At 38.3% G+C, this 22,551-nt stretch overlaps 1 protein-coding gene across 6 annotated transcripts in view; it reads right to left on the bottom strand.

Annotated features, from left to right (window-relative positions):
• Positions 1 to 22,551, bottom strand: part of TNRC6B (trinucleotide repeat containing adaptor 6B) — a 252,531-nt gene that overhangs the window by 137,845 nt on the left and 92,135 nt on the right. For 5 of the 6 annotated variants that reach the window (XM_010805751.3, XM_059886487.1, XM_005207402.5 and 2 more), the window contains one exon: positions 19,442 to 19,509. The exons of the other annotated variant lie outside the window; for it this stretch is intronic. In XM_010805751.3, the coding sequence (XP_010804053.2) occupies positions 19,442 to 19,509 (68 nt within the window). The remainder of the gene's footprint in view (positions 1 to 19,441; positions 19,510 to 22,551) is intronic. 6 annotated transcript variants of the gene reach the window in all.

Genomic DNA, 22,551 nt, shown 5'->3' with positions numbered 1-22,551 from the left:
ATAAGGATCTACTGTATAGCACAGGGAACTATACTCAATATTTTGTAATAACCTATATGGAGAAAAGAATCTGAAAAGGAATATCTATATCTGTATACACACACACACACGTATATATTACTGGATATACATATAATGTATGTGCTCAGTCACCGCCAGGCTGTTATGTTCATGGGATTATTCCCACAAGAATACTGAAAGTGGACTGCCATTTCTTCCCCCAGGGGATCTTCCTGACCCAGGGATTGAGCCCATGTCTCCTGCATTGCCAGGTGGATTCTTTACCAGTGAGCCACTTGGGAAGCCTATAGGAAGCCTATAAATATATATATATATATATAACTGAATATATAAAATATATGTAAAACTGAATCATTATGCTGCACACCTGAAACTAACACAATATGATAAATTAGCTATACTTCAATAAAAAACAATACATTTTTAAATTAAGTTTTAAAGATTAATAAAAAATAAAAACTAACAAAAGCGGATAATCCTTTGGAAGGTCTCATCAACTAAAAATAAGAGAAAAGTTATGATTAACATTAGGGCTAAGAACAGACACATTATAACTACAGATCTGGAGAGATTTATTTTTAATTATGAGAGAATTACATATAACTTAATGTCAATAAACCTGAAGATTAAATAAAATGGATTATAGTCAACGAAAATAGGAATTTCAACGTCAACTCAAAGGGCTTCCCTGATAGCTCAGCTGATAAGGAATCCATCTGCAATGCAGGAGACCCTGATTTGATTCCTGGATTGGGAAGATCCCCTGGAAAAGGGATAGGCTACCCACTCCAGTATTCTTGGGCTTTCCAGCTGGCTCAGATGGTAAAGAATTCACCTGCAATGTAGGATACCTGGGCTCGATCCCTGGGTTGGGAAGGTCCCCTGGCCACAGGACTGGAAAAGGTCAGCTTTCATTCCAATCACAAAGAAAGGCAATGCCAAAGAATGTTCAAACTAATGCACAATTGTACTCATCTCACACGCTAGCAAGGTAATGCTCAAAATTCTCCAAGCGAGGCTTCAACAATATGTGAACCACGAACTTCCAGATGTTCAAGTTAGATTTAGAAAAGGCAGAGGAACCAGAGATAGAATTGCCAACATCCACTGGCTCACAAAAAAGCAAGAGAATTTCATAAAAACATCTACATTTGCTTCATTGACTATGCTAAAGCCTTTGACTGTGTGGATCACAACAAACTGTTGAAAATGCTTGAAGAGATGGTAACACCAGACTACCTTACCTGCCTCCTGAGAAATCTATATGCAGGTCAAGAAGCAACAGTTAGAACTGGAACAATGGACTGGTTCCAAATTGGGAAAGGAGTATGTCAAGGCTGAATATTGTCACCTTGTTTATTTAACTTATATGCAGAGTACATCATGCAAAATGCTGGACTGAATGAAACACAAGCTGGAATCAAGATTGTAGGGAGAAATATCAGTAACCTCAGATATGTGCAGATGACATCACCCTTATGGCAGAAAGTGAAGAGGAACTAAAGAGCCTCTAGATAAAAGTGAAAGATGAGAGTAAAAAAGCTGGCTTAAAATTCAACATTCAGAAAACTAAGATCATGGCATTCAGTCCCATCACTTCATGGCAAACAGATGGGGAAACAATGGAAACAGTGACAGACTTTATTTTCTTGGGCTCCAAAATTGCTGCAGATGGTGACTGCAGCCATGAAATTAAAAGATGCTTGTTCCTTGGAAGAAAAGTTATGACAAACCTAGACAGCATAATAAAAAGCAGACATTACTCTACTGATAAAGGTCTGTATAGTCAAAGCTTTGGTTTTTCCAGTAGTCATGTATTGATATTGTATGTCATGTATGGAGAGCTGAATCATAAAGAAAACTGAGCATCAAAGAATTACTGCTTTTGAACTGTGGTGTTGGAGAAGACTTTTGAGAGTCCCTTGGATTGCAAGGAGATCAAACCAGTCAATCCTAAAGGAAATCAACCCTGAATATTCACTGGAAAGACTGATGCTGAAGCTGAAGCTCCAATACTTTGGCCACCTGACACAAAGAACTGACTCACTGGAAAAGACCCTGATGCTGGGAAAGATTGAAGGCAGGAGAAGAAGGGGATGACAGAGGATGAGATAGCTGGATGGCATCACTGACTTGATGGACGTGAATTTGAGTAAGTTCTGGGAGTTGGTGATGGACAAGGAAGCCTGGTGTGCTGCAGTTCATGGGGTCGCAAAGAGTTGGATACGACTGAGTGACTGAACTGAACTGAAGGGCAGCTCAAGAAAGTTATGAAAATAACAAAAACCCATAGCAGAAATGTGTAAGATATTCAAAGAACTAGCCACTGAAATATCAGGCACAAGTGGTTTTCTTCTACTAAACAGATAATCTCTACATTATCCATACTGTTCTCAAATTTACAGAATAGAAAGAAATCTTTCTTAATTCATTCTATGAAGCTAGCATATTCTTAATACCCATCTGAACTAAGACATGATACAAAAAAATAAAACTATAGATCAATCTTCACCTGTGAAGATGGACACAAAAATCCCAAGTAAAGTATCAGTAAATAGAACTTAGCGGATTAGAGCATAATTTATTATGACCATGAAAAGTTTACACCAACAATACAAGAACTGTTAAACTACAAAATTTATTAACATAACTCTTTATTTGTTCAACAAGTATATTCTAACTGCCTTATATGTGTCTGACTCTATGCTAGGTGCTGGGGATACAGCAGTACCAAATAAGGTAGGTTCATTCCCCCATGGAGCAATATCCTCATGGGAGAAAGAAACTCACTCAGAAGGAATTAAAGAGTTGGTGAAAGTGAAAGTCGGTCAGTGATGTCCAACTCTTTGCAACCCCATGAACTGTAGCCCACTGGGCTCCTCTGTCCATGGAATTCTCCAGGAAAGAATACTGGAGTGGGTTGCCATTCCCTTCTCCAGAGGATCTTCCCAACCCAGAGACTGAACCCAGGTCTCCCGCATTGCAGGTGGATTCTTTACCACTTGAGCTACCTGGGAGACTATGGTAAAACCAAGGGAGACTCACTTTAGATCAGGTAGCTAAGGAAGGCTTTTCTCAGAAGGGGCATTTAAGCTGAGTTGAAAAGCAACTGCTTGGGCTTCCATAGTGACTCAGTGGTAAAGAATCTGCCTGCCAATGAGGAAGACACGTGTTCGATCCCTGATCCGGGAAGATCCCACATGCCGTGGGGCAACTAAGCTTGTGCACCACAACTACTAAGCTTGTGCTCCAGAGCCTGCGAGCCACGACTACTGAGTCCACAAGCCACAACTTTAAAGCCTGTGCTCCAAAACAAGAGAAGCCACCACAATGAGAAGCTCATGCACCACAACTAGAGAAAAGCCTGTGCAACAGCAAAGACCCAGCAAAGCCAAAAGGAAATTAAAAAAAATAATAAATGTTAGAAAAAGAAAAGCAACTGCTTGAGTATTTAAAGAACAAGAAGGATGATCAGGAAGGAGGCTAGGCCAGGTGCCCAGGGGAGAGAGGTGAGAGATGAAGGTAGGAGAAGGTAGATCAAACTGGGTCTTGAAGGTCACAGAAAGGAAAGGATTTTATTTTAAGAAGAATGGAAAGTCACAGAAGAATATTAAAGGAGAGTGAACGGTGCCATTTTATCCATTATTCACTCTCCACTTAATACCTAGGATCTACAAGCTGAAAATTTCAAGGGTCTAGGCAAATGTTTGGGATCTGAAAAAATATATTTACAAGTCCAAAATACAGAAAGAAAATTATAATCATAAAAATTAATAAATGCTTAAGTGTCCTCAGACTATAACACCAAGCAACACAATTCATTACGGTAAGCATTCCTTAAGTTTTCACTACATTTGAAAACAATTCTCACTTTGCAAAAAATGCTATGTTAATCACTAAAAAATCTTAGGGTAATTACAAATTAAGTCAGTTATTTGTAGCCAGAGAATGTCAGAAGCAAAACAATTAAAATTCTTTTAATCTATGATAGAAAAATAAATAAATAAAACCACATAAATAAATAAAACCACATATTTAATACGGGATGTGGATAGCTTTTAAATTGTTTCCTATAAAGTGGGACAAAAGTCTGTAAAACTTCCCAAAGTAAGCATTCCAAGGACCCACGCCGGTCTTACAACCACTCTAGACAGATCAGAGTTACATGTTCAAAAGCTGATCCTGGCTTCCCTATAGAAAATATGCTACTGAGGACCATGAGGAGAAGTAGAGACAAGCTGGAAGGCAACCATGGCCTTCTAGGTGAGGGAAGATAGCCTGGATCAGATGGAGGTAGTAGAGGTACAAAGAACATGCAACGTATTAAAAAGTAGAAGAGCTTCTATCATAAAGTAACTGGCTACTGCTGTTAATAAGAATGCAATCTGTGACCACAAAGTATAATAAGGCCAATTAACCCTTTTAAAAATAAGAGTCCAGGTTCTCGCCTCCAAGTCCAGGGTTAGGACCCAGCGCTTTCACTGCTGTGGCCCCAGATTCAATCTCTGGTTGGGGAACTAAGATCCTGTAAGCCAGATGGCAGAGACAAAAACAAAGACAAAAAAATCTCCAAACTCTGAAGTCACCATTCATTCATACAGTCAAGAACCATTTTTTAGGATGTACTATGTTTTAGGTACTATACTAGAACCAAGCCCAGGAGGGTACAAAGAGGATTTTAACACCCTGAAGGACAGAGATGTTCAAATTCATAATTAAAATATGGCATAGTGAGTGCCATAATTAAAATACAAATAAAGATATAAGACAGTTATGCTCTAGGAATACAAAGAACTGCTGTTAAGTCAGAAAAGGTTTCATAGAGGAGGTAAGATTTTAAACTGAGTCTCAAAGAATGAGTTGGAATTTGTCATGTAGAAAACATAGTTTTGGAGAAACTTAATACTGTTCTCCAAAGAAGTTATGCCATCTTATAATCCCACCAATAGAGCACAAAGGTTCCAATTTATCCACATCCTTGCCAGCATGTTATTTGGTTTTGATTTTTTTTGATAGTTGTCTCCTGACGGGTGTGAAGTGACGCCTCACTGTGGTTCTGATTTATACTTCCTTGCTGACTAGTGGTGCTGAGTGTCTTTACATGTGCTTACTGGCCACTTATGTTAGCATCTTGGAGAAATGTCTATTCAAGCCCTTTGGATATTTTTAAAGTATGTTATTTGATTTTTGTTGTTGTTGAGTTGTAGTTCTTTACATATTCTGGATATTAATCTCTTATTAGATACATGATTTGCAAATACTTTCTCCCATTCTGTAGGACACCTTTTCACTCTATGATTGTTCTTTGATGCACACAATTTTCAAAAATTTTTAAGTTTGATGTGGTTCCATTTGTCTATTTTTGCTTTTTTGCCTATGTTTTTGGTGTCCTATCCAAAAAACCATTGCAAGGCCAATGTCATGAAGCTTTTATCGTGTTTTCTTTCAGGAGTTTCAAAGTCTTAGGTCTTAAGCTTACATCTTTAATCCACTATGACAATTTTTTGTATATGGTGTAAGATAAGTGTCTAACTTGATCCTTTTGCAAATAGATACCCAAAATCCCCAACACCATATGTTGAAAAGACTGTCTGTTTCCCCCATTGAATGATCTTGGCACTCATGTCAAAGATTATTCAACATTATATAAAAGGGTTTATTTCTGGGGTTTCTATCTATTCCATTGGTCTATTTGTCTGTCTTAATGCCAGTACCACACTCTTTTTGATTACTGTAGCTTTGTAATATATTTTGAAATTAGGAATGTGAATTCTCCAACTCTGTTACTAATAACCAATTATTTTTATAAAATGTGCAAAGACAATATGTTTTTCCTCACAAACTTAACATAGATCGTTAACCACAACTTCTTTTCATTTTACCTCTTTTCACCATGATCTCCCCCTGTCAGTCGAATTAGTAGCTGTAGGCACTTGGGGGATTCCTAAATGGAAAGCCAAACTGATGATATATTGATTTTAGGTTTAATGGTAAATATTTATGTGGTCCTCAGTCACTTCCATGTGTGGCTGAGTTAAATTAACTGTCCTGTGTACAAAGATGTTGCTGGACCACTGAGCATGCTGACAGAAATGTGCAGGGTAGATCATACCATGATATAAATGTGTCAATTCAAAGAGTATTTCAGGGTAGTCAGTACACAAGAAAAAATGTAGCCTTGCAATCCTACAGGCCATATATGAACAATATTTGCTAGAGTTCTCCCAAAGTTGATAACAATCTTACAAGTTTATATCATGTCACCAATAGCAGCTGTCAACCTTACTTTGCTGAACAAGGTCCGCATAGTCAAAGTTATGGTTTTTCCAGTAGTCATGTATGGATGTGAGAGTTGGACCATAAAGAAGGCTGAGCATCGAAGAATTGATGCTTTTGAACTGTGGTGTTAGAGAAGACTCTTGAGAGTCCCTTGGACTGCAAGGAGATCAAACCAGTCAATACTTGAGGAAATTAATCATGAATATTCGTTCAAAGGACTGATGCTGAAACTCCAATACTTTGGCCCCCTGATGCAAAGAGCTAATTCATTATAGAAGACCCTGATGCTGGGAAAGACTGAAGGCAAGAGGAGAAGAGGGCAACAGAGGATGAGATGGTTAGATGGCATCAACAACTCAATGAACATGAGTTTGAGCAAACTCTGGGAGACGGTGAAGGACAGCGAAGACTGGAGTGCTGCAGTCCATGGGGTCACAAAGAGTCAGACACAACTGGGCAACTGAACAATAGCAGCAGTAGTTGTGAAGCTGAAAGGAACGTTTAAAATCTATCAATAACAAAAAGCATACTTTGGTCAACCATGTTATAGAAGACATTGAATTATCTTTTTATCTCTTTTTAGAAAATGTCACAGAATTGTAATATGAAGAGGTAATCAAAGTGGAAGCAGCCAAAAAATGTTGGAAAAAAATTTCACAGCAACATGTTAGGGAAATATTAATACAAATGAATATAAAATTATGTTATTTTCTGAATTTTGTATTTGTCAATTCTTGAGTTGCCATTTTTGTGATTTCTTTCCTCATTGTAAATAAATATTCACTTCTGTACCTCTAATTAGGACTTCCCAGGTGGCATTAGTGGTAAAGAATCCGCCTGCCAATGCAGGAGACATAAGAGATGCAGGTTCAATCCCTGAGACACAGGTTCGATCGCCGGGTCAGGAAGATCCCCGGAGGAGGGCATGGCAACTCACTCCTGTACTCTTGCCCAGGGAATCCCATGGACAGAGGAGCCTGGCAAGCTACAGTCCATAGTCCCACAAAGAGTCAGACACAATTGAAGCGACTTAGCACACATGCACCTCTAATTATGTAAATGAAATTAATTTTTTTCTTTTTTAAAAATTTTATCGGGAGTATAGTTAATTTACAATGTGTTAGTTTCAGGTATACGGCAAAGTGATTCAGTTATACATATACATATACATATGTTCATTCCTTTTTAGATTCTTTTCTCATACACATTACAACAGAACACTGAGTAGAGTTCCCACTCTCGAACTATAGGTCCCTGTTGGTTATCTAATTTTCTTTTTCTTAAAGAGCATTCCCACAAAACCTAGATTTGTTCCTGGTCAGACAGAAGGGTCTCTTTGCTTGAACAAAGGCATGTAAGGGGTAAGGAAACCAGATATACATGGAAGATCTTATGGAGAGACACTGGGCAGGAGCAGGAAGATCTTTTAAACAGTAGAAGAAATATGTATAAGTAGGCTAAAGGCATCCTATGGAGGCCCTCAGAAGCAAAGAAAGACTTCAGGCTTGGATAGAAAATCTTTTCTTTTTTTTTTCATTTCAAAATAAGCACAATCAACTGTTTTACAGGTAGGGACACTTAAGAGAGAACTGTGACAAAATTGGGTCTGTTGGGATATACTTAAGAAAGTACTGAATATAAAGTCAAACATGGCAGGTTATCCCTTTACTTTTCTTCTGCTGATAATGAATACAGTATTCTGGAGTTAGGATTTTTAGTCACCCCACCTCAGATTTTCAAAGTGAGTGTATAGAACAGGGATTCTTACTAGTCTGTGGAAACTTACTGATGTCCTCATTTATTTAATATACATTTATTGATGCTTTCTGGTGCCAACAGCAGTGACCATGTTGGCAAAAGTCTGTTCTTGTAGAGCTGAAGACAGAGCATAAACCCCTAGCCTGACCTTTCACCTTCCGCCACCTGCCTTCACGCTGTGCCTCCTCTTTACTACAATCTCTCCCTCATCACCCCCCAGCCTCCACCCACTGCTGCCCCAGTACTTCTGCCCAAACCGCAGCTCACAGAGACTCCGGCGGAAAGGGGAAAGGTGTGGTGCTTAGGGAAGAACGTGTGTCCAGACCCTCTAGCGAACATAAAACTTTCGGGAAACAAACATTACCCTCTCTTCATGATACCACTGAAAATTCCTGCAACTGAACATGCGCTTCTTTTGTCTATACTTACATAATCCTATGTTCAAAACATTTCACAACTACATGATAAGAGTAACATCTCGAAAAAGGCAGCCTTAAAACACCAATTTCAAGGAATTGGGCAAATACATCTTGCCTTTCAAGTAATGCTTTTCCATAAAGGCATATTATCTGTCCATAAGTAAAATATAAGCTAAATAAATAAGACTTTTAGTAAGTGAATTGTAGTTTTCTGAGAGACACATGTGCTACCCTATTCACTGTGTTTAAAGTCGGCACCTTTGCCTATAAAGACCAGCAATCCACACAGTGTACAGTCATTTGCAATTAGGAAACACAGGGAAAACCTCATAAAATACAGCTTAGAACTTAAAGACATTTTCAAACAATTAATTTAAGTGACTTCTGTGCAAACTAGAAAATTTATTAGCAAGTGAAAGTTTCCCAAAGACCTAGTACAAAATGTTTATGGTTATACTAAAACTTTCAGCAGCAAAAATTCCATGAGCATAAATAACTATCTATTGAACCTCTTTGTGGCATTTTCAAAATACCAATCAACTTGAAAATAACACTCACTTCTTTTCTCCCAAAAACAATATGAAGAGAGAAACCCAACCATTTCTCTGATGCCCAATTTATGACTGAAATTACAGAAGGTTTCAATTTGTTCTTAGTAAGTTTATTTCACCATGTACATATTTTAATGGTCCAAAGGCAGGGGGAAAGCTAATGAAAACTGATGGTAGAAAACAGAAAATAAAACATTAAACCACCAAAAAACCCTTTCCTACGGCCAAATACCAAGGTCTGCGTTTTGAAGATAATTATCTATAAAGTGAGTAATGTGGAAATACTTTCATTTCCTCTGTATTTAGGAAATGCTACAAAGCTTCCCAAAGCCTTTATTATTTATTTTTGGCTATGCTGGGTCTTTGCGTGGTATGCGGGCCTTCTTCCCCAAACAGGGATCAAACCTGCACTGCCTGCATTGGCAGGTGAATTCTTAAGCACTGGACCAACAGAGAAGTACTTCTAAAGCCTTTAAGTAAGCTCCAAACAAACGGTTCTCTAAGAGTTCAGTGTTAAATTTGGTAGTCAGATATAAAACAAGGACTATCAACTGTAGAGATCTGCAAAAACTAAACTTTTAAAAGCTGCACCGCAGCATAAGATGAATGTGAAGAGAGAACTGTAGAAGGAGGAGTTAAGAGTACGAGCAGAAATAAAGGTAAGGACTAGCTATCAGAATTCATAAAAGGTCTAATAATAATTCAGAAAAATTAAAAGGACATTTTATAACTAGACATTTAAGTTGCAAAGAATGTAATTAGTTAGAAGAGAATCTAATCAAGACACTGGAGTTAAGACATTTAAAAAACAGAACCTCAAGCAGAAAGGATACTATATCACACTGGGGCATAAAAGGTAGTGTTGACTCTCCAAATTACATTCCTCTCTCTCAATCAACATAAAACTGTCTTCAACATTTAATTTCCTTACAGGTCTTCCTTGCAAGAATAGATTCTCTCTTAGAAAGAGACAAAAAAGATAGTACCCTAAGAAGAGTTGAAATACACAAACTGATATAATTAATCATATCACCAACACATAAAAAGGGGATAAAAAAAGTGCAAGTGTTTAAGTTACTCAGTTGTGTCCAACTCTTTGTGACCCAGTGGACTATAGCCCACCAGGCTCCTCTGTCCATAGGATTCTCCAGGCAAGAATACTGGAGTGGGTTGCCACTTCCTTAGAGGGGATCTTCCCAACCCAGGGATTGAACCTGGGTCTCCTGCATTGTCCCATCACAGATCACTGCCTTGTTGTGGTGAAGGGGCTTGTATAACTCAATGAAGCTATGAGCCATGCCGTGCAGGGCCACCCAAGACAGATGGGTTATCAGAGAGTTCTGACAAAATGTGGTCCACTGGAGGAGGGGACGGTAACCCACCCCAGTGTACTTGCCATGAGAATCTCACGAACTGCATAAAAGGACAAAAAGATATGACACTGAAAGATGAGTCCCCCAGGTCTGAAGGTGTCCAATATGCTACTGAGGAAGAGTGGAGGAGAACTAGTAATAGCCCCAGAAAGAATGAAGTGTCTAGGCCAAGTGTAAACGATGCTCAGTTGTGGATGTGTCTGGTGATGAAAGTAAAATCCAATCCTGCCAAGAGCAGTATTGTGTAGGAACCTGGAACGTTAGGTCCGTGAATCAAGGTAAACTGGACATGGTCAAGCAGGAGACGATAAAAATAAATATTGACATCTTAGGAATCAGTGAACCAGAAATGGACCGATTAAATGGACCAGAATGGGTGAATTTAATTCGGATGATCATTGTATCGACTACTGTGGGCAAGAATCCCACAGAAAAAATGGAGTAGTGCTCACAATAAACAAAAAGAGTCCAAAATGCAAACGACAAAATGATCTCAGTTCATTTCCAAGGCAAGCCATTCAACATCACAGTAATCCAAGTCTATGCCCCTACCACCGATGCTGAAGAAGCTGAAGTTGATCAGTTCTATGAAGACCTAAAAGACCTCCTAGAACTAACACCAAAAAAAGATGTTCTATTCATCACTGGGGATTTTAATGCAAAAGTAGGAAGTCAAGCGATACCTGGAGTATCAGGCAAGTTTGGCTTTGAATAACAAAATGAAGCTGGGCAAAGGCTAACTGAATTCTGCCAAAAGAATGCACTGATCATAGCAATACCCTTTTTCAACAACACAAGAGATGACTTTACACATGGACATCACCAAATGGCCAATATCAAAAATAAAATTGTCCAACTGAGTGACTTTTACTTTCACTTTTGTAGTCAAAGATAGACAAGCTGTAAAGTCAGCAAAAACAAGACTTGGAGCTGACTGTGGCTCAGATCATCAGCTTCTCATAGCAAAATTCAGGCTTAAAACTAAAGAAATCGGGGGAAACCAGTAGGCCAGCCAGGTATGACTTAAATTCCCTATGAATATGCAGTGGAGGTAATGAATAGAATCAAGGGATTACACCCAGAAAACAGCGTGCCTGAAGAACTATGGACAGAAGTCTGTAATATTGTATAGGAGGCAGCAAACAAAATCATCCCAAAGAAAAAGAAAAGCAAGAAGGTAAAGTGGTTATCTGAGGAGGCTTTACAAATAGCTATGGTATCACCGACTCGATGGACGTGAGTTTGAGTGAACTCCAGGAGTTGGTGATAGACAGGGAGGCCTGGTGTGCTGCGATTCATGGGGTTGCAAAGAGTCAGACACGACTGAGTGACTGAACTGAACTGAACTGAAAGAAAGAAGAGAAAGCAAAAAGCAAGAGAGAAAGGGAAAGTTATATCCAACTAAATGCAGAGTGCCAAAGAACAGCACAGAGAGGGGTAAGGAGGCCTTCTTCAACGAACAGTGCCTAAAACTACAAGAAAACACAATAGAAGGGGAAATACTAGAGATCTCTTCAGGAAAATTGGAGATATCAAGGGAACATTTCACCCAAAGGTGGGCACAATATAGGACAGAAACAGTAGAGACCTAGTAGACGCGGAAGAGATCAGTAAGAGATGGAAAGAATACCCAGAAGAACTATACAAAAAAGATTTTCATGAACCAGATTACCATGATGGTGTGGTCAGTCACCCAGAACCAGACATTCTGGAGAGCAAGGTCAAATGGGCCTTAGGAAGCACTGCTGTTAATAAAGCTAGTGGATGTGATGGAATTCCAGTAGAACTATTCAAAACCTTAAAGGATGATGCCATCAAAGTGTTGCACTCAATATATCTGCAAATACGGAAGACTCAGCCATGGCCACAGGACTGGAAAAGGTCAATCCTCATCCTAATTCCCAAGAAGGGCAGTACTAAAGAATGTGCTAACCGTTGGACAATTGCACTTATCTCCCACGATAGCAAGGTCATGCATAAAATTTTGCATGCTAGGCTTCAGCATCATGCAAACCAAGAACTTCCAGATACCCAAGCTGGGTTTAAAAAAGGAAGAGGAACCAGAGATCAAATTGCCAATATTTGCTGGATCATAGAGAAAGCTAGGGAATTTCAGAAAACATCTACCTCTGTTTCATTGACTACATTAAAGCCTTTGACTGTGTGGATCAAAATAAACTGTGGAAAGTTCTTAAAGAGATGGGAATACCAGACCGTCTTACCTGACTCCTGAGAAACATGTATGCGGATCAAGAAGCAACAGTTAGAACACTGTATAGAACAACTTGTTGGTTCAAGATTGAGAAAGGAGTACAACAGGGCTGTCTGCTGTCACCCTGTTCGTTTAACCTATACGCTGAGCACATCATGAGAAATGCCAGGCAGGATAAGTTTCAAGCTGGAATCAAGATAGGTGGGAGAAACATCAACAACCTCAGATATACGGATGATACCACTCTAATGGCTGAAAGTGAACATGAACTAAAGAGCCTCTTGAGGGTGAAGGAGGAGAATGAAAGAACCAGCTTAAAACTAAGTATTAAAAATCTAAGACCATGGCATCTGGCCCCATTACTTCATGGCAAATAGAAGGGAAACGTGGAAGTAGGGACAGATTTCCTCTTCTTGGGCTCTAAAATCACTGCAAATGGTGACTGCAGCCATGAAATCAGAAGACAATTGCCTCTTGGCAGGAAAGCTATGACAGACCTAAACAGTGTGTTGAAAACAGAGAAATTACTCTGCCGACAAAGGTCCGTATAGTCAAAGCTATGGTCTTCCCAGTGGTCACATATAATTGTGAGAGCTGGACCATAAAGAAGGCAGAACACCAAAGAATTGATGCCTTTTAACTAGAGATGACTCCTGAAAGTCCCTTGGACAGCAAGATCAAACCAGTCAATCTTAAGGGAAATCAACCCTGTATACTCGCTGGAAGGACTGATGCTGAAGCTGAAGCTCCAGTATTTTAGTCACCTGATATGAACAGCTGACTAACTGGAAATGTACCTGATGCTGGGAAAGATTGAGGGCAGAAGAAGAAGAGGGCGTCAGAGGATGAGAAGGCTGGATGGTGTCACAGATGCAATGGACGTGAACTTAAGCAAACTTTAGGAGATGGTGAGGGACAGAGGCCTGGTGTGCTGCAGTCCATGGGGTAGCAAAGAACTGGACATGACTGAGCGACTGAACTGACGGACTGAGCAACTTTAACACCTTTTCACTTTCACTCAAAACACTGTAGTGTGAAAATAAGGACTTTGGAGCCAAGGGCAACCTGAGCTTCATTTCTTTTGTAACAAGGCAGTTTGGTTTAATTTATTTTATAACTTGAATTCTTGCTCTTTTTCATGATTAAGCAGAGTACAGATGATTGAGAATTTGGTCTCATGTTTTCATAAAAGGATGAGATTTTTCTGTTCAGAGTCCTTTCTCTTATTTAAAGGAATGCTCTCCTAAATACCAACAAATGGCCTAATTGCTTTTGAGTACTATGAATAAATAAAACAATATAAAAGTCATTAATTTCGCATTCTTTTTTTGTACTAAGTCTTTGAAATCCAGGCTACATTTTACATTTAAACTTCTCAATCTGGTCGCTAATTTTCTTTATTGTGGTTAAAAAAAATAAATTTTACATCTTCACTATTTTTAAGTGTAAAGTTCAGTGGTGTTAAGTGTATCTGCTTTGTTTTGCAACAGATCACTAGAACTTTCTCATTTTGAACTCTATACCCATTAAATACTAATTCTTTCCCCTTTCTCCCCCTAGGACTTGACAACTACCACCTTCTACCTTCTGTTTCTATGACTACGTTAGACACCCCGTATGGGTGGCATACAGTACCGGTCCTTTGTGACTGGCTTGTTTTGCTTGGCACAACATCCTTAAAGTTCATGCACATTGTAGCATGTGACAAGATTTCCTTCTTTTTAAGGCTTCATAATAGTCCACTCTATGTATATACCACATTTTCTTTATCCATGCATCTGTTAATGGAATCTGGGTTGTTACACCTTTTGACTATTATGAATAATGCTGCAATAAATATGAATGTGTAAATATCTCTGAGAGATTTGTTTTTAAACAATAACCTTTCATAAAACGAACCAAAATAATTAAGAAAATTAAATCAATAAAAATTTACTAGAAAAATTGAGTTTTTTTAGTAGGTGAAAGACAAGTATCTCTTGAGAATATGACTGAATTTCAACATGGAGATTTAAAGCTTAGATTTGTTTTTAAGTTATATTAAAATTTTAAGGAAGAAATGAAAAAGAGAACAAACTCATTAATACACCAAAACTAACATCTAACTCCAAAATAATTTATAAGAAATGATATACCCACAGATATCTAGATCATTACTTGTATCAGAAGTAAAACCAAATCAAAATCCTGCCTGTGTAGAAATATTTTATCTGAGAAAGAAAAGTGAAGTCGCTCAGTCATGTCCTACTCTTTGCGACACTGTGGACTGTAGCCCACCAGGCTCCTCCGTCCACGGGATTCCCCAGGCAAGAATACTGGAGTGGGTTGCCACTTCCTTCTCCAGGGACTCTTCCCGACCCAGGGATTGACCCTGGGTCTCCTGCACTGCAGGCAGATGCTTTACCCTCTGAGCTACCAGGGAAGCCCTGCTATTTTATCTGAAATAGCTTTTAAATAAGGATGATCAGACACAACCTATAAACAAGTATCTGCTCGTGCTGAGTTTTAAAAAGTTGTAATAGTTTTATATTTCAGTTCAGTTCAGTTCAGTCTCTCAGTCGTGTCCAACTCTTTGTGACCCCATGAACTGTAGCACGCCAGGCCTCCCTGTCCATCACCAACTTCCGGAGTCCACCCAAACCATGTCCATTGAGTCGGTGATGCCATCCAACCATCTCATCCTCTGTCGTCCCCTTCTCCTCCTGTCCTCAATCTTTCCCAGCATCAGGGTCTTTTCAAATGAGTCAGCTCTCTGCATCAGGTGGCCAAAGTATTGGAGTTTCAGTTTCAATATCAGTCCCTCTGATGAACACCCAGGACTGATCTCCTTTTGGATCTCCTTGCAGTCCAAGGGACTCTCAAGAGTCTTCTTCAACACCACACTTCAAAAGCATCAATTCTTCTGCCCTCAGCTTTCTTTATAGTCCAACTCTCACATCCATACATGACCACTGGAAAAACTACAGCCTTGACTAGATGGACCTTTGTTGGCAAAGTAATGTCTCTGCTTTTTAATATGCTGTCTAGTTTTATATTTAACCCAGTGTTAAACATGTCATGTGATCAATATTATGTGGCAATAAACTCGGTTTGTCTGATTTTCTCCAATAGCTCATAAGTGAATATACTCAAAAAAATGATTATAGATAACATTAATAGTAAATAAACCTCATTAAAAAGCAAATATATTCAGACTATATAAATAAACGAATGTTTAAAGTTGTATACTCTGCTAAATCTTATTCACATGTACACCAGCAATCAGCACAACTGATCCAAACGTTAACAATTTAGCACAAACATTTTCAATATCAGAAGTCAATTATTTTTTCAAGAAAGCTTTCTACATGCTTAGCTGCCTTACACTGCCTGTTGACAGAACTTATACCATTGAAATAAACGTCACAGAAATAAAATTTCTTCAAGACTTCCAGAGCCTATGGTAAAAATGTTAGATGAAGAAGGAAAGTGGCACAGATCAGCTAACAAATAATTTGAGACCTAATCCTTACTAGAATTTACTCTGTGACCTGCGAGTTATATAATCCCTGTGCTCCACCTGCCTCCATACGTGAAACAGGCTATCTATACACGCTAATACCAATGAATGGCAGCCATTTGGAAAACCCATTTAGAAAAAAATTAAGTTAGATCTCTGCCTCTCACCAAAGACAAAAACGAGTACCAGTTCAGTTAAAGGTCTAAATGTGAAAAATACAGTAGAAATACTCAGGACATTTTACCATGTTAGAGTAGAAGGGACTTCTCTAGACAAGCATGAAACACAGAAACCATAAAGGCTGATTTTACTACATAAAAATTTAAGTGGTCTATTAGTATGAAAGATGCCCCAATGTTGAACAATAAGGCCTGGGAGAAAATATTTAAACATCTTAAAAGACAAAGGTTAATATCTACACTTTGTAAAGGGTTCCTACAAAGCTATCAAAACAAACATTCCAAAAGAAAAGTGGGAATCATATGTAAACAGGTGGTACAAGATATAAAAATCAACAGCCAAGAGACTAACAAGATATTCCATCTTATTAGTAAGAATAAAAGTGCAAATTAAAGCCATAAAATATTAGAGTGGCAAAAATTCGGAGATAAATAATTTTACTGTCATTAACAGTGTGGAGGAACGGGTACTCTCACTGCAGATGGAAATGAACATTGATAGAGTTCTTTTGAACAGTAATTTGATAGCAGCTACCTCCTTGTAAAAAAACACAGCCCATGAGCCAAACAGCTCCATATCTAGAAATTTATTCTACAGAAATACATTTGTGTATAAAGATATAAGAATAAAGATGTTAAAAAAAGTATTAATATTTTTAATAATCAAAGAAGTGCAAGTCACCAAAATATTTATTAGAGAATGATTATAGTATAACAGAATGTACTTCTGCAGATGTTTAAAGGAATGAAATAGACTGCAAAAGATGTCAAATGAAAAAAGTAAGTCTCAAAGAATGTTAGAAAAAAAATCTGTTTAGTTGTTTTTCTAAATACACAGAAAAAGTTTCAGAAGATGAAGAAGAAAGGTAGGGTAGAAGAAGCGAATAATTCTAAATTCACGCTTACTGTTTGAATGTTTTATGATGACCAAATATTACTTTTATAATTAAAAAAATAAAAGAACAGATGGGAATTTCGTAAGTCATTCAGCAATATGTCACTCACAGCATCCAGAATGTAGTATTCAGTTCCTAGATCCTACTATCCGGATGGAATGATCCTTTGCTAACTGCAGTTCTGAGACACAAAAAATAAAATTTTTCAATCTGTTTATTTCTGTTGCCTCAAACAAAACAACACAGCCACTTTGCTCCCAACTCCCACAAAAGAAGTGGGCAGGTGTATGGGAGGAAGACCCAGCAAGAATATTCATTTCTGCTTTATCATTTCAATATATGATAGCTGACCAAGCCCAGGAAAAAAAAAACTCACAAAACAAAATTAAACAAGATTGATCTGTGAAAAGGCAGAGACTTGTGAAAACAAAACTATCAAGGGAGAATGGTTAAGTATACAACCCATGATGTTTCAGTCTGCTGGAGCCATCTGAAGCTCTCTAAAAGAAGTATAGTTTGTATAATGTAAAACTTGTGGGAGAATCTGCCCCAGCAATGTTTCCTGAATACCTAAAGGGGCTGATTCAGGATAGGGGTTACTGGAGCAGGTTTTTGAAGATAAAGACTGGTCTGTTTGGGAAATGGATACCCTTCAGAGAATAGGAACTTCACCTGTGTTTTAAAAATAGGCTTTGTGCCATTTTCCTTGTTTCCCCCAACTCACTCTTAGCCATGAGACTTTGATCTTGACAACTGCAGTTTTGCTGGCCACAATACTTTTCAGGAACATAGTTCCCGACGTTGGCAAAGAATTTGAGTTCAAGAGATATCATAAAACACTTTAAAGTCAGAAAGATTCAATTCAGATCCTAACTTCTGTTTCAAGGTGCTTTATCGCAGGCAAGTTACCCACTCCAGTATCTGAAGTGGAGACGCTGTGAAGGGTGGAAAAAACACCGGCAGTGTCTAAGCAAAGTTCTTGTGCACAGAAAACTCTTGTCAAATGGGAGCAAGGATTTTTCTATTATAAGACCTTTGACCTGAGTGTAGGAGTGGAGAGTGAATAGCAGGCAGGGCACCTGAAGTGCTCCTGTAATTCTACTGGGACTAGATGTTAGGCTTTCTAATTTGCTAAAGATGAATTGATTCCATCCACCCATGCAGAATATAAGTGCATTTGACAGAATACAGCAAAGTTAGGATTTATATTGTAAGCTATTTTTAAAACTGCCTGGTTAGCAAATTAAACCAGCTGTGAAAATATCCTGGTTTCCATTCACAACAAATACAAGACAAGCATTCTCCTTTAATGAACCTGGCCTTGTGGCAGCATAGCATATTCTGCATAATTCATTCCAAAGGGTTTCGGAGACAAAATTTTCATAGGACAGACCAAAACTATTTTCGAGGGAAAAAAAAAAAAAGATGAGAGAAAAGAGTTTCTCTCTACAGATTTTCAGTGAATTCCACAAGTCACTGTCCCAATAACTTAGAAGACTACTGTCTGAATAAAAAATGGTAGTTATGTCAGTACTTGAAGCCAGTCTTAACTGTTTTTCCTTTAAAAGGGCATATGAAACACCAGTCTGCTCTGCAACATAATTTTTCAAGTTCTGTGACAGAGGGAGGAAAAAATCTACTCACTGCCACCAGAAAGCTACCCAGAGGACTCTCAATTTCAGATTTAGAACTTATCACTCCTTAAGAAGTTAGAGGAGAGATCCTGAATTATTTAGAATGTTGGCTAAGTCATATTATTTATAATTCCTGTTCCTCTGGGGAAACAATTTGTTATTTCAACAAAGATCAGAAGTATAAATAACTAAATGGAACAGAATTTCAGGAAGTACTATTTAAATAAATTCACACTTAGAATGCAGGGAAACAGTCTATTAATTCAGTTCACTTCATAAAGACAATGCTAAGAAAAGGATATACCATTTTACACTATCTTTGGAAATCAACCAGACTGAGTTAGTTCAATTTGAAACATCCTAAGCCTTAAAGCCTTTGCTAAAGCGTAACATAAATTTTAATTAGTCAAGTGTGAAAAACTACAAAGCCAACTTTCTTGCCCCTCCAGTTAGTCTGTCTATAAACAGAAGCAATGCATTAACAGCCACCAAAGCAACTGGGGAGGAGTTTCACCATGTACCCAACATATACACCCCTTGCAAACATGCTCTCAGCAGGTTTAACCAAAGTACTTCTGAAGATCTGTAATAAGACCCTTCTTAAATAAACCGTGACTCACTGTTTGCTTTCTTCACCAGGAGGTGGAGTCTTGCCATGCCCTTCCATTACAAAATCCTCCTGTTCCACCTGCAAAGTCAAGCACCACAGGTCAGCAGCAGTCAGGAACCAAGATGCAGTCACTTCCAAGTGCAGGGCCTGTGCTTACAGAACCACATGGCATTCCACTACATGCCTAACTAGAACATGAGCCCCAGTCAAAGGTTTCCTTCTCCATGTTTGTATATGACATCTCTCCTTGCGTGACCAGATTTGCAGAATAAAAAAAGGAAGCATGTTGATTTGCAATTCATAACTGTGACAAAAGGTCAGCATCCAGAATATAATTAAAAAAAAAAATGCTATGAAACAGTAAGAAAAAGAGCCTACCAGAAAACTCTACAAAATAACTGAGTATGAATTTCACTTAAGAGGATGCATACATGGCCCTAAATAAATGAAAAGATGTTCAGTCTCCTGTCAATCAGGAAAATGCAAATTAAAACCACAGAGAGATACCATTTCACCACCACCAGGCTGGCTGAAGTGTAAAAGTTGGGCAATACCAAGTGTTGCCAAGGGTGCAGAGCAACAGCAGCTCTCGCCCATTCCAGCGGGAGGGGAACTGGTGCCGCTGTTTTTAAGTAGTCTGCCATTATCTACTACACGTGATTACATGCTTACTGTACAAACCAGTGACCACGCTTCTAGATATATACCCTAAAGAAACGTTTGTGCATAAATACGAAAGTATTTTTAGCAGCACTATTTTTAACAGGAAAAAAATAAACTTTCATCAACACTAAAAGTAGACAAATAAGCAATGGTGTTTTAAGACAATAAAATATAATACTGCATGAAAATGAATGAACTACAGCAACACGCCTCAACCTGGATGAGTTAAAAAACACAATACGAGGTGAAAGAAGCAAGTCACAGAAGAATACAAATCCAGTATAAATCTATTAACATAAATTCAAGTATATAAATTTTAAAATCACACATATGTATATATAAAGACACATATGTATATTTATAGTTTATAAAACTATAAAGAAAAGGGAATAACTATTACAAAATTTAGGCTAATTAGTATCTTAGGGAATCGGGAGGATTCAATCAGGAAGGGGCACATGGTTTCTAGGGTATAGATTCTATTTCTTGGCCTATGTAGTAGGTATATGGGTGTTTATTTTATAATTATTTTTGTAACTGTGTGTTTTTCTTTTCTCTTTCATAAGTATGGTTTATTTCTGAATACAATTTTCAAAAGAAGAAACAAAGCATTCTATTATTCCAGATGGTTTATTGCTCAATAAAGGAAACTAAGTGGCAAAGACAGAGCTACCTCCACAAACTGAGACGATTAGTCCTATGAAAACTTCCCCCAAAGGCATAATTTTTAAAAAGTCAAACAAAAGTATTCAAGGAGAGAGATCTCAACAGACGTATTCAAGGATTATTCCCTACTTAGAAAAATACTACCCACTGTTGCTGTTGTTCAGTCGTGTCCGAATCTTTGCGACCCAATGGAAGGCAGCACGCTGGGCTTCCCGGTCCTTCACCATCTCCCGGAGCTTGCTCAAACTCGTGTCCATTGAGTCGGTGATGCCATCCAACCATTTCATTCTCTGTCGCCCCCTTCTCCTCCTCCTGCCCTCAATCTTTCCCAGCAATCAAGGTTAATTCATTTTTATTGGAGCATAGTTGCTTTACAATGTGTTAGTTTCTACTGCACAGCAAAGTGAATCAGCCATACATGTACTTATATCTCCTCCCTTTTGGGCCTTCTTCCCATTCAGGTCATCACATTAAGTAGAGTTCCCTGTGCTATTTCTTTTAACAGAAACTAGTAATCTGGAAGATAGACAACAATAATACAGACACACACCATAATGAAACCCAAATAAAACAAAAGGCTTTCCAGTTCTGCAACCCTCCCTCTGCAGCCTTCATTTCTCAGAAATACTGGAGAAGATGGAAGAGTATTAAGAGGCTAAGTTTCAGAAAGAACAGAAAAATTGAGATTTTTAATGGAAAAAATCTCCTTTCCATTAAAAGGAAAAACTGGAGGAATTGTAAGTAAGAATAATAAAAGACGCACACTGCGAAATTCAAACCAGGTTTCGACTTCTATTCTTTTCTGTGGACTTCCTGATCCTGGAGCCCACCAGGCTTTGCTATGGAGAGACAGGATTCTCCCATTCTAAATTTACAGTGATCTAAACCTCTAGAAGAAAAAAACATGGTTACAATGTTGCAAAGGGAACTTTATGAGGACGTAGAGATGATCTTTGTCTAGGTCTTGGTTACATGAAAGTACACATATGTGAAAAAAATCAATGAACTGTGCATTTTCTGAACTTTACAAATAAATGTTATGCCTCAATTAGGAAAAACAGATGACAAACTCTTTAAAGTTTCTTGCAATAATTTTCTCAAAGAACGACTATTTTCTATATACTATGAAATTTTCTCAATCTTTCATCTCTAAAAATCCTTTCCAATTAAAGACTGCTACATTGTGGACTCGGCCTCTGCTTAGATGTTTTTTAAAGGCTTATCTATAACCAATTTTTAATAACCACAATAATGACAAGAAGCAATAATCAAAAAGCCCACAGTTTCAACAAGCTCCCCTATAATGACTTTCAAATCTTTAACTGCAGCCCCCATAAAGTGCGTGAAAGCTGCTCAGCCATGTCTGACTCTTTGTGACCCCAGGGATTGTAGCCTGCTGGGCTCCTCGGTCCCTGGAATTCTCCAGACAAGAATACTGGAGTGGGTTGTCATTCCCTTCTCCAAAGGATCTTCCTGACTCCGAGACAACCCATGTCTTCTGCATTGCAGGCAGATTGTTTACCATCTGAGCCACCAGGGAAGCCCCCATATTTTATTAGTCTCCACTTGGATGGTCCAATAGGTCCAAAAGGAAACACCATCTTTGTCCTTAGATTTCCTCTCTTTTTTATATCTGCTATGTCTGTAAATGGTACTATCATTCACCAAGATCCTCAAACAGGAAACTGATAATCGAGGTTACAGGCCCTCCACTTCCCCTCCTTAACCCCTTAACTTCCTTATTAATCACTAAGTACAGTGGCTTCTATCTCTTACACAGCTCTCACACTC

This window comes from Bos taurus, chromosome 5, assembly GCF_002263795.3.
Source record: "Bos taurus isolate L1 Dominette 01449 registration number 42190680 breed Hereford chromosome 5, ARS-UCD2.0, whole genome shotgun sequence".
Classification (NCBI taxonomy): Eukaryota; Metazoa; Chordata; class Mammalia; order Artiodactyla; family Bovidae; genus Bos; species Bos taurus.
The sequence above is the reverse complement of the archived record's forward strand: the minus strand, read 5'-3'. Positions and strand labels throughout refer to the sequence as shown.